The 13,183-nt window shown below is 37.3% G+C and overlaps 1 protein-coding gene across 1 annotated transcript in view; it reads left to right on the top strand.

Moving 5' to 3' along the window:
* MORC3 (MORC family CW-type zinc finger 3) overlaps positions 1–13,183 on the top strand; it is a 41,656-nt gene that overhangs the window by 15,713 nt on the left and 12,760 nt on the right. Inside the window, exons 7-13 of the mRNA XM_019420294.2 lie at positions 1,769–1,897; positions 2,101–2,220; positions 4,815–4,912; positions 9,106–9,210; positions 11,224–11,346; positions 11,453–11,527; positions 12,543–12,588. Of these exons, the coding sequence (XP_019275839.1) occupies positions 1,769–1,897; positions 2,101–2,220; positions 4,815–4,912; positions 9,106–9,210; positions 11,224–11,346; positions 11,453–11,527; positions 12,543–12,588 (696 nt within the window). The remainder of the gene's footprint in view (positions 1–1,768; positions 1,898–2,100; positions 2,221–4,814; positions 4,913–9,105; positions 9,211–11,223; positions 11,347–11,452; positions 11,528–12,542; positions 12,589–13,183) is intronic.

Here is a 13,183-nt window from a genome sequence, read left to right as displayed (position 1 = left end):
CATACACACAGCTTAATTTACATCCAAAAGCAGTAAATTATTTATAGACTACAGATCCTATGTATTAATACGGTTTTGTGATAAATACCTTTGACATTAGACCTAGAAATGAATATGTTTTTAAGATTGAAGAAATTAATAATCAAATAACAGTAGGATATAAAAAGAATTTTTTTTTTATTCGCTGTCGTGATAAGACATATAATACTGACTTTTCCCTTGACCTTTTGTGCTGAGATTATTCCGTAACCCCAAGCTGAGGATACATTTGACATTTACAGGTTTACCATGTAACTTTTGGAGATCTTAACAGTTACAATGGAAGATATTTAAGTATTCCTTGATATACCCCAAAACATTATTGAAGTATGAAAATCTTGCTCACTTAGGAAACAGGTCCAGAGGCAGTCAGAGTAGATGGTGTGGCTCAGGTCATGATCTCAAGGTCATGGGATCTAAGCCCTGTGTTGGCACAGAGCCTGCTTGGGATTCTCTTTCTTCTTCTCCCTCTCCCTTTCCTTCTCCCTCTCCCTTTCTTCCCTCTCCCACTTGCGAGTTCTCTCTCTCTTAAAAAAAAAAAAAGAATTGAAAATGGGTGCCTGGCCTGGTTCAGTTGGAAGAGCATGCAACTCTTGATCTCAAGGGTCGTGAGTTCAAGCCCCACATTGGGTATAGCCATTAGATAGATAGATAGACAAACTAACTTCAAAAAAAAAATTGAAAACACATTTAGATTCCTGCTGATTGTTACAACTCAATTTTGAAAAAAATACCAAGCTTATTTACTCAGCATAAGTGTTGGTATATTATTTATGATATTTTCCTTTTGAAGTATATAATAGACCCTTTTGTCTGTATTAGATTTTTTGTCATTTTTGCCTAAATAAAATTTATTGCTACTTTTAAAATATAATAGCAATCAGGGCACCTGGGTGTCTCAGTTGGTTGAGTGTCCGACTTCCACTCAGGTCATGATCTCACACTTTGTGGGTTTGAGCCCTGTGTCGGGCTCTGTGCTGACACCTCAGAGCCTGGAGCCTGCTTAGGCTTCTGTGTCTCCCTTTCTCTGCCCCTCTCTTGCTTGTGCGCTCACTCGCTCTCTGTCTCTTTCTCAAAAATAAATAAACATTAAGAAAGAAAATTTAAAAAATAGTAAATAAAATATAATAGCAATAGGGGTGCCTTGGTAGCTCAGTCAGTTAAGCAACTGACTTTGGCTCAGGTCATGGTCTCACGATTGGTGGGTTTGAGTCCCATGTCGGGCTCGGTGCTGACAGCTCAGCCTACTTTGGATTCTGTGTCTCCCTTTCTCTGCCCCGCACTTGTTCGCTTTCTTTCTTTCTCAAAAATAAACATTAACAAAAATTAAAATGTATAGCAATATATATATTTGACAGAAGAGTCAGAAAATATAGTCCCTTTTTTTGTACATATGTGCATTAAAAAAAAATAAAATGAGATCATACCACATACGCCGTTTTGTAACTTTTTGAAAAGTTTATTTGCAATTTAATATGGCATTTGTATAGGTCAATAGATTGTTTTCTGCACACCATTTCTCTGGCTTTAGTATATTGAGTTTCATTTTTAAAGAAGAGCAATCAAATGTTAACCAATAACAGCTTTATAGTCTGTATTGTTGAAGAGTTCATGGGTCCTTTATCAAAGCGAGGTCGTAGCTTTCTTTCTAAATACATATATCAGTAAAGTTGAACACATTTGTGGGTAATTATTTGGAAAAGACAGATATTATTGTGTGTCTTTTCAGGCTTACTGCAGTATATTGTATCTAAAGCCAAGAATGCAGATAATATTACGTGGACAGAAGGTGAAGACACAGCTGGTTTCAAAGAGTCTTGCCTACATTGAACGTGATGTTTATCGACCCAAGTTTTTAGTATCCTTTATCTTCCTTTTTATGACGCCATATAAAGACACATTAATAAAGTGTATTCCTCTTCCCCCTTTCTCCTTTTATTCTGGTATGGAGTCCTCTCCAACTTTGCCCTTTTTTATGCACTTTGGGATTCATTAAAAAATGACTTAGGATGATTTGAAGGAAGCGAGGTGGCATGTTCAGAATTTTCCTTAACATTTAAGACTAAAACAGTGAGAATTACATTTGGATTCAACTGCAGAAATAAAGACCATTATGGGATAATGATGTATCACAGAAATAGACTCATCAAAGCTTATGAAAAAGTTGGATGTCAGTTAAGGGTAAGCTGTAGATCTGAAAATATCTTTTATAAAGTTAAAATACCATGTTACTGGGTCAAATGTGAAATAACATGCTTTGTGTAATAACTTTTAAGTGTCAATGTGTTTAATGATGTTGGTATGGCACTTGAACTTAAAATACTTTTGCATTTCCCATTTGGTCCAAATAATCTTACGAGGGGGACAGAATATTTTATCTCTGTTTTACAGTTGAGGAAATTGGAGCCAATAAGTTAGGTAACTTGCCCAGACCTAAAATGAGTATGGATCTTAGGCCCGGATGCAGATCTTTTGACTGCATCTGGATATGGATCCGTGATTATTTCTGGGATGAAATTGGTTTTATTTAGTCCTGACTCAATAGCCAGAAAAACAGGATCATATAGGTGAGTACTTCTCTGGAGTTAATTCCTAAATATATTAGGCCTTCCTCCTAAACCACTTCCGTTGTTGTAGAATTCAGTTTAGGTTGATGAACATTACCCAGACTATGCTTGTTTGTTTATCCTTAAACATGTTTTCACAGAAAGGTTTTTTGGGGGTATATGTGTTAAGAATTGAGTGATAAGTTCTGAAAATCAAGTTTGTTAAAGGTTTTATGTCTAGGCATATTTTGTTTTCCAGTTCTATGGTTTTCATTTTCCGTTCATCTTATTTCATTCTAAATTCTTTGTAGAATGATGTGAGCTCTACACAGTATAATAGTGTGGGTTTATCTTCAATATTATGTAGTAAGGGTTGTAACTCTGTTACATGTTTTACATCGACACAAGTCCCGAATATAGCATTTTTGCAAAAGTAAATAAACTTTGTTGGGCTCTTCTTGGTAACCACTAATTTCGGTCAAAAAATAAATGTAGAGGGGCGCCTGGGTGGCTCAGTCAGTTAAGCATCCAACTCTTGGTTTTGGCTCAGGTCATGATCTCATGGTTCATGGGATTGAGCCCCTTGTTGGGCTCTGTGTTGGAGCCTGCTTGGAATTTTCTCTCTCTCCCCGCTCCCTCTCTCTGCCCCTCCCCCAGCTCATGCTCTCTCATTTTCAAAGAAATAAAACATTAAAAAATAAATAAATACAGAAATATGGCAACCATGATATGCAGTATCAATCACATTTAAAAAACTAATTTTCATTTATAATCCAACTAGTAATTTTCAACAGAAGTATTCTATAATTAAAGTCACTAAATTTCACTGGTAATTGGAAATTCATTTTTGGTAATAAGCCTTATTTCTCAGGTGCTTTGGTTTTCAAAACAAACCGTGTATCTGTGACAGAATATTAATTATTTTGTTCTTTTGTCATTGATGAAATGACCAAAGTAAGGTACACAGCCCATTTTTCCAACCCAATTATGTTTGCATTGTGTATAATTTCTGGTTAGGCTTGACCTGGTAAAAAGTAGGCTTTTACAGCCAACTTTTATTTTTCTCTACCAGGTGATGGATTTGCCTATAGTATTTGCATTCTTTGAACTCAATAAACAGTTTTTAAAAAGGTGTCAGATATTTGATAGGATTTGCCATGCTAGATGATCAGAATAAAAAGATAAGGTACAGAGCATGCTCTCAGAGCTCTTTCTGGTGAGGGGACTGTAGTACAAGTCGGAAGCATCAGAAGAAGCTTTCTGGACAGCATGGTGATGGAGTCTTAGTTGATGTTATTGTATTGAAAGTCTGGCAAGGGTTTCCCAGGCAGAGAAAAATATCTGCCCAGGAAGGGAAAGAGGCTTCTGAGAACATGACCTCATTAAGGAAGTAGTTTGCTCTGCCTGGGGGCAGATGTTAGGTCGCGAGAGTAACGGGAGAGAGGCAAGAAGATGAGGCTCGAAAGGAGGCAAACAGGACCCACACATTGAAGGCTATTGTGGTTTACTGATCGAATGAGACAAACCACTGATGGTTTTGGTAGAGTGGGATTATGGTTAGTTTTGCATGGTTTCTTCTCTAGTTGCTCTGTTTATGAACATTTTCGCTACGTAAGTTATATATTCTTCCACTTTTTCCTTTTGTCGACTCTGCTACGATTGTGAGTAAAATACACTTGCTGATCACACATAGGTAATCACAATATGTGACCCATATACTCTGAGTTCAATATTTTAGCTAGTAGCATTTTTAAAATAACTTGACTTCAACTGACCTAGGTTTTTACTCCATCACCATTAACGACCAGATGTGTAACTTTGGATAAATGATTTTAATTTTTATCTAGCAAACTTTTGGCGTATTATTGCTAGAGTCTTGGCTAGTCTTTGTGGATATAGAAAGGAGTTAGTTGTGGTTTCTGCTATGTAAGAAATACATCCCAGTAGAGGTGGTCTGTTTCTCTTGGATAAAATTGGGGGTAATACTTGTCTAAATGGATATTTGACAACAGTGAAAGTGTTTTGGAGGAAGGCTCTAATATATTTGGGAATTAACTTCTAGAAAAGTAAAATTATCTACGAGACACTACTTTTCAATTGAAATTTTCTACGAATCATGACATAAAATGTAGAAAAATGTTTCGTACAAATTGTAAATCCTTGTGGAAGGGTAATCATGTTGAGTATCATGTCTTATGCTTACAACACTGATTTTATTTTCTTTTTCAGGCAAACAACATGGGTGTTGGAGTGGTGGGAATTATAGAGTGTAATTTCCTAAAGCCAACTCATAATAAACAAGATTTTGACTATACTAATGAGTACAGGTATGTTACCTATTTAAGTTACCGGTTTTTTACAGTTTTAGAAATACTGTCATAACTTTTCCTTAGCTGAAATTTTTTTTTTTCTGTCTTGTGGATGTTTTTATAGCATAGAACTTTAAGAAAATTGGTAGGTGAGAGGCATGGATGGAAAACACATTTAACCATCTTCTCCCATCCTAGGAATTGTATTCTACTCCATCACAAGTAGGAATACATTCTCTCCTATCTTTATTGATGAAGTATTTCTGAGCTTTGTGGAAAATATAGAGGGTGTGCTTGCTTTCTTGGTGTCAGCATTTATTATGTAATGTCCTGACACTTTGTGCTTATTAGTTGGGAACTTTAAGGTAATTTTGTCCTATGAGCCTTAGACAGAAATACTCTTATCTTTTAAGAATGGTTAGAAGCCATAGGATGAATATGACCATCAATGTGACTTATAACTTTAGGAAGCACAGTTTTCCTATTGAGCATATATAACGAATAGAATGTAAACATAGGAACATTTGTGATAAAGATAATGCAGCAGGCCCTTTATTCAAATAAATACAACAGAAATAAAACAACACAGAAAGTGGAAGGAAGAAAATAATAAAGGTGAGAGCAAAATCAGTGAATTAGGAAACACACATATAGAAAATCAATACACATTCAGAGTTCACTCCTGAGGCAGATCCTACTCCTGTTTTTTTTAATGAGGATAATTTAATCTAAGGATTATTAACTAAGATAGTAGAGGGTGATTACCAGAAGGGGTAAAAGAGGACAACAGGTATCCAGAACTAGCAGATATGAAAGACGATTACCTTGTGATTAGAAAAGAATAGACAATAAAGGAACTAGGACAGGACCCCCCCCCCCCCCCCCCCGCCAACAGAGATTCAGACAAACACAGGAACAAGCTACCTGCCATGGTAAGAAACTTGATAGAAGGCCTGGCCAGCGCTGGTCTGTAGATGTGGTCCACTGTTGCCAGAGGGTGTGGGTGTGCTGGAGCTGTTCTGTAGAGGAGACCTGTCTTTGCCCAAGGATGTGGGCACACTGGAACTGGTCTTTGTTGCTGGAGGTCGTGGGCTGCTGGGGGCAGAGCATAGCTAGAGAACACAGCTTAGAGCCCCTCTGGGGGGCCACTGGACTCTAGGCAAACAATAACACCGCATACCAGAACATGAAGGACATGTGTCCTGCTATCATCACCTAGCAAGTTCATTGCCCTGTTAATCCAGTTTAACATTTTTCGGGCTGCCGAAGGATAAATATTTATACCATCAAGTTTTAGAATCAGAAATCTGAGCAAAGAAGACTGGATTTGAAGCTGAGAGACAAGTTCATAACAGAAAAAATCAAAAAGCTCAAAGTTTGTTCTTTGATAAGAGTAGTAAAATCTATAAGCATCTGGCAATAAAAGGGAAAAAAAGAGAAAATAGCAATCATTACTATCAGAAATGAAAAGGAGGACATGACTACAGATCTATGGACACAAAAACATCAGAAGAATAATATGAACAATTACTCGCCGTCTTAGATGAATCGGGTACGTTCCTTTGAAATTGAATCAATTTTTAGAAAACTTACAACATACTATGAGGACACATAACTTTGTTAGTCAACTCATGAATATATTACAAGAAGGGAAATTTATGTTGATTCCTCTCATTATCAAGATATAAAAATCTTAATTAAAATAATAGCAAATACCATCCAGTGATATATATAAAAAGAAAAATTAATACATTAAAACCAGTTGGAGTATATTCCAAGATGACATGGGTAGTTTTAATATTCCAAAATCAATGCAGTTCATCACATTGATGTGAGAAAAGAAAACTCTCAGAGGTTATTTTCATAGCTAAGAAAAAGTACTTGATAAATCACAACACAAATTTGTAATTTAGAAAAAAAAAAGGGACACTTACAAAACGATTAATGGAAGGGCATAGTAGCAATTAGGAGCATGTACACAGAACACCAAGCGTCATTCCTACTGGTGAATTATTGATAGCTTTACCCTTAAGGGTGAAGATGAGACAAGGATATCTGCTATCCACCATTCTTGAATAATAAGGGAAGAAAAAGAAGTGAAAGTTACAAGGGTGGGAAAGGAAGAAATAAAACTTTCCTGTACAAGACAGTATTAAGTATATAGAAAGTCCAAAATAATCCACAGATTTAGAATTAATAAAGTAACAAGTTAAGTACTATGTAGTCTAGGGTTGCTGGATAAGAAGTATTCAGAAATGAGTGTATTTGTTTACCAATGACTAAAAACCAGAACATGAGATTTTTAAAAAGTCCTACTAAGTATCAAAAAAATCAAGTACTTGATTTTGGGATAAATAAAATATGCAATATACACGTTGAAAACTATGAAATATTGTGGAGTAAAATTAAAGCCCTCAATGAGTAGATATACCAAGTTTACGAGTTGGAAGGCTGAATATTATAAAATGTCAGTTTTTCTCCAAAATAATTAAATATAATTCCAGTTTTTAAAAAAAATCCCTGCCAGTGTGTGTTGCTGTTGATATTAATAGGCTTATTCTAAACTTTATGTGGAAAGTCAGAAGAGCCAAGATACTTAAAGACAATCATTAAAGAACGACAAAGCAAGAAAACTTAATACTATTAAATACCAACACTTACAAAGCTGCCATTCACCAAGTGTGGTATTAATGAAAGGATAAACAGTCTAGTGAAATGGAGAAGCCCAAAATAACCCCCCACTTTTTATACATTCGATGACCTGATTTATGACAAAGATTACATCATAGTGTAGTGGGAAAATGATCATCTTTCCAACAATGCTGGGTCAATTGGCAGTTTGTATGGATAATACAGCTCCTGCCTCAGATGTAGCAATAAATTGATACCAGATGGACTTTAGACCTAAATGAGAAAGACAAAAACAGAAAATGGAAACAAGAAAATTTTCAGAACCAGTAGTAAGCGGGTTTTTAAAACAAGATGCAAAAAGTATTGATCATAATGGGCAGAAATGGAAAAGTTATTTAAAATGAGTAAGAGCATGTAGGGCAGTTGGCACTCTCGTCATTGCTAGTGGGTATGAGAATTGATCAGTTTTGAAAACTGTTAGATTATCAAGTAGAGCCAAACGTCAATGCACACCCCTATGACCCCCCAGCTCCACTCCTCGGTGTATTCTCAGCAGAAATGGGTGCAGTCTTCTGGACTAAGGAATAGAGGTGATGAGAAAAAGGGACGAAGAGGGATTGAAAACATGAGATGCAGGGAGGGGATATATCTGGGAGAGAAGATTCATTTTCCTTTGAATGCTTATGTGTTATGTGATCATGGAGGAAAATTTAGTGAGAGATAATGGTTGGGTATAGAAGTGTCTGATTCAGCCTGCCAGTGTAGAATATGAAATTTCAAATATCGAGTTTGAAAGCTTTATTTTAAATTTAGAATGTTACACTGACTGTACCTTATGTGTGAGTAGGTGCTGAACTCAGGTGATTGCTTAAGGATGGCCTTAGCCTTCTTTATCTCAGTAGATCCCATTGATTTGCTTTTTATTAACGTCTTACTGGGGAAGAACGGACAGTCTTAATTGTGGGACAGAAACTATTTTGAAGTATACTTGCTGGTAACGATTGCCTACATTTATTCTGACTTGAAGCTTGTATTGGTTGGGGTTGGAATTCAGAGCCTGCGATTCTCCCACTAAGTGGCCTGCAGCAGATTTTCCCAACAGAGGACACAAAATATTACTGTTTGTGTCTTCAAAGATGGTCCTGGCTCTGGCTCTGCTCTAGGAACTTTTTTTTTTTTTTTTTTTTTTAATGTTTGTTTATTTTTGAGAGAGAGAGTGTGAGCGGGAGAGGGGCCGAGAGAGGGAGACACAGAATTTAAAGCAGGCTCCGGGCTCTGAGCTGTCAGCACAGAGCCGGATGTGGGGCTCAAAATCACGAACCGCGGGATCATGACCTGAGCCGAAGTCGGACGCTTAACCGACTGAGCCACCCAGGTGCCCCTCTAGGAACTTCTTAATGTCCTTAAAGAAAGTTGCCACAAGAGCCTTCTTTATTCACTGTACCTTTGGGAGTCATCATCCCTTCTCCCCCATAATGTCCACACAATCATTACTAGGTTGTTTGTGCTTTCTCTGTGTTTGACATAGATGTAATCTTTTTTTTTTTTCTTAAATTGATTTTATGATTTTCTTTCTTAAGGCTGACAATAGCAGCACTAGGAGAAAAGCTGAATGATTACTGGAATGAAATGAAAGTCAAGAAAAATTCAGAATATCCTCTAAATTTGCCAGTTGAAGATATTCAGTACGTACATGAAAAAACGTCAACCATTCTAATATCAAGATGTGATATGGGGAGGGTATAGTGATTGTACAGTGTTCACAAACTTTTGACCAACCCGTAGTCAGATGTAAGTTCTACAGCTCCAGTCAGCACACCATGAAATGAACCAATGAATATATACATTTATACATCATGCACGCAAAAGATGCATGAAATAGTGTTTACCCAAATGTTACATGCTGATACTTATTTTAAAAATGCAAGTCTTGCCCCATTATATTGATTTCATGATCCACTAATGGGTTGTACTCATTGTTTGAAAAACCTTTGTCTTGTGTAATAGGATCATGAGTCTAAAGCAGACCTGAATTTCGATTGTAATTCTGCTTAAATAATGATGCAACATTGAACATATTACTTGGCCTCTTACAGGTTTACTTTTTCACTTGTAAAATGGGAACATTTTAGTAACACTCACCTCCTAGAGTTGTAAGACTTAAAAATATGCCAGACAAGCTGGTAGCACACAGTACCAGCTCTATTTATGACTAATAGCTGTGTACTGATGGAAAGATGACCAAGATGTGTAATGAAGAACAAAAAGATGCAGTTCAGTGTATTAATTTCCCATTTTATTTTTTTTAGTTTTTTAAGCATAGAAAATTGTGCCAGGGTTTAAAAAAATGAACAATGGTAGGTTCCTAAAATAAGAGACTTGTATTTACTTTATAAACTTCTAGATTATTTGAAGTTTATCTAACTATAAATGCATTTTTAAAAAACTAGATTTCAAAAGTGTTGGTTAGAGGGGCACCTGGCTGACTCAGTCAGAAGGGTATGCAACTCTTGGTCTCGGGGTTGTGAGTTCAAGCCCCACGTGGGGTATAGAGATTACTTAAGTAAAGAATACTTAAAATAAAAATAAAAAGTTATTGGCATTAAGGTGAAGTCTTCATTTTTTTTTATTTAAAAAATACTATTTTTTAGATGTTTATTTATTTGAGAGAGAGTACAAGTGGGAGAGGAGCAGAGGAGACAGAGGATCCCAAGCAGGCTCCCTGCTGATAGCACAGAGTCTGAGTTGGGGCTTGAACCCATAAATCATGAGATCACGTCCCGAGCCAAAATCAAGAGTCAGATGTTTAACCACACTGAGCCACCCAGGTGCCCCAGTCTTCATAGATTAAATGAATTGTTAATAAATAATTGTTAAATGTTAAATGAATACCTACATTATTCATAGGATCATTGTAATTTTCAAATGATAAAACTATGAAGCACTTTATAAAGTAAAAGAATATGCACGTAGATATTCAGAGATATGCTATAGTAGAGGCTAAAAATACAGTTATAACAGTAATACAGTTATTAAAAATTGCTTAAGTTATAGTAATAGCTTGTCTGTTTTCTGTACTTGAGTGTTTTATTGTGCTAATTAATATACTAGATTGGACATTGCAATTGCTAACTTAATATAAATTTCAAAACAAGGTGTTTGCAATATTTTGAGTTTTTATTATCAGAGAACAAATTGAATAGTATGCTCTTAAGTAGGACATTTAAGTCTCTCTTTTTTTTAATGTTCGTTTATTTTTAAGAGAGAGAGAGAGCGTATATGTATGTGTGTGCGCGTGCACCTTGTGTGCTGGCTAGCGGAGGAGGGGCAAAGAGAGAGGGGGAGACAAAGGATCCAAAGCGATCCAAAGCAGGCTGTAAGCTGACAGCAGAGAGCCTGGTGCAGGGCTCAAACTCACGAGCCGTGAAGTCATGACCTGCGCCAAAGTTGAGCGCTCAACTGACTGAGCCATGCAGGTGCCCCAGTCTGTTGAAATTGACCTGTTAGCTTTAATCTTTTGAAGGTAACCAAAATTGTTGGCTTAAAAATTTTAATTTGCTGTATGACAATAATTGTGTCATGGACATTTCGGGGACAAAGTAAATAATCGAGGCATTTTGCTGTGGAAATGATGTAGAAGACCTAATGAAGTATACTTAGCATCCATATTTTCATGCTAATATTATGTTTTGTTACAGGAAACGTCCTGATCAGACATGGGTTCAATGTGATTCCTGTCTAAAGTGGCGAAAATTACCCGATGGAATAGATCAACTTCCAGAAAAATGGTATTGCTCCAATAACCCTGACCCACAGTTCAGGTACCATACAGTTGGTAGTACCCTTTTTGGAAAGGCAGAAAGTACTGTTCAAGATGTATGAAGAGGCGCTGGTGACGTGTTATTCCCATGTGATTTTTCTGACTAGAAATTGTGATGTTCCAGAAGAACCCGAAGATGAAGATGTGGTGCATCCTACTTATGAAAAAACCTACAAAAAGAAGTGAGTGTCGAACTAACGTACGGTAGGGAAATAATGCGCAGGTTAGCAGCAGCGATGGGTCTGCAGCATTCGTTGATGTTTCTCCAAGATCATGCTCGTACAACCCGAAGAAGACTATGACCCCCCAAAAGACTTTGTTGTGGACGCATAATATCGGGTGCTTTTTTGGTTTGTTTTTTTAACAGTATAGTGTGGATATCCACTCTTTTTTACCTGCTGTTTATTGCTGTCCTGTCTACAAGATAGTTTGCATACAGAATAGTTTGTCTTTTAGGGGCCACACACAGATGAATCATAGAGTACTGCCCAGTATGAGCTTAAGCCTTAATAGGGAAGGTGAGGCATGTACGTATTACTGACGAGAAGTTGACGAGTATCATAAAAGGCACGATCCAGTCCTGTTGGGAAGCCCATAAGGAGAGACGACCTCCCGCTGGGGATGGGAAGGGAAACCCAGATGAGGAAAATTCAAGGAGGACATCTGTATAATATGCCTTGAAGGGCGGGTAGGATGAGAATGTATAGGAAACAGTGATTCGTTCTGCTTTAACTAGAGTAAATATGTGAATGGACACGATGGAAAATAGAGGTGGGAGGGAGAAGCTGGGTAATGAACGATAGCCCTGGTGAACTTCCGGCTAGTGTACCACACGCAGGGGCTGAGTTCATGCAGAACTTCCAGGTTTTGATACAGAGTGCACTGTTTTTGAGGGTAAATCCAGCAGCAGAATTGGGAGCAAAGAAACCAGTTAGAAGCCAGTTGTGGTGTTCCCACTCAAAGGTCAGAATAATGCTGGTCAGGATGGAGAACTTGAGGCAGACATCAGGGCGTTACTGAGATAAGAGGTGGAAAGTATTTCCTGCCTAAGGCTTACCACTGATGATAATGAAATTGAAGCAAAGTTCAGTGTACCTATTTGACTCAGTGAAATGGCAAGTATGTCAATGGGAAGCAATTGAAAAATAATAAATAAATTTACGTACATTTTCATCTTTTTTTTTTTCTTTTTTTAAGAGACAAGGACAAATTCCGGATCCGACAACCAGAAATGATCCCTCGGGTAATGAATTCAGCCTTCCATTTTATAGCTGTGTCTTATGTTGGGTAGTGGTTAGTTTAGCAAACATTGAGTTTGAAAGCTTGCTATTAAAGCTGTCACACAACAAATTGAAGTGGTTGTGTTCATTCATTCATTTCACAGAACTCCTTTTATTACACCCCTCCTTCCTAACCCAACAACTTGATCCAAACTGTTCAGTTTTGTTATTTCGTGGGGCATCTTCTGAGGAAAGGCAAGTGGTTAAGAATCTTACTGTTCCATAGGCAGTCAGGGAAACTTCCCAGGAAGCCGTGGGGAGCCATGTTCTAGTACCAGCCTGGAGCGCTACAGTGTTTCTTTCTCTTTGTTGACCACTCTTCCTGGCCCTTCCATCTCTTTCTCCGTGCTTAATGGTGGTTAAGGAGCGTTTTCGGAGTATGTGGGTAGGGCGCTGTGCTTCTTGTGTAAGAGGCTTTGGTCTGCTGCAGAATTGTATGTTTGCGTTTGATTGCATTGAAATATTTTCTTATGTAAAGGATGAGGGTTTGGAGGTGACAACAGAACTGGGTGAAAAGAATAGTGGGCTTACTTATTCTAAAGGCAGTATCTTTGACTT

This window comes from Panthera pardus, unplaced genomic scaffold, assembly GCF_024362965.1.
Source record: "Panthera pardus isolate Hobbes unplaced genomic scaffold, ASM2436296v1 HiC_scaffold_16, whole genome shotgun sequence".
Lineage (NCBI taxonomy): Eukaryota > Metazoa > Chordata > Mammalia > Carnivora > Felidae > Panthera > Panthera pardus.
Note: the sequence above shows the minus strand (reverse complement) of the source record. Positions and strands in the feature narration are given on the sequence as shown.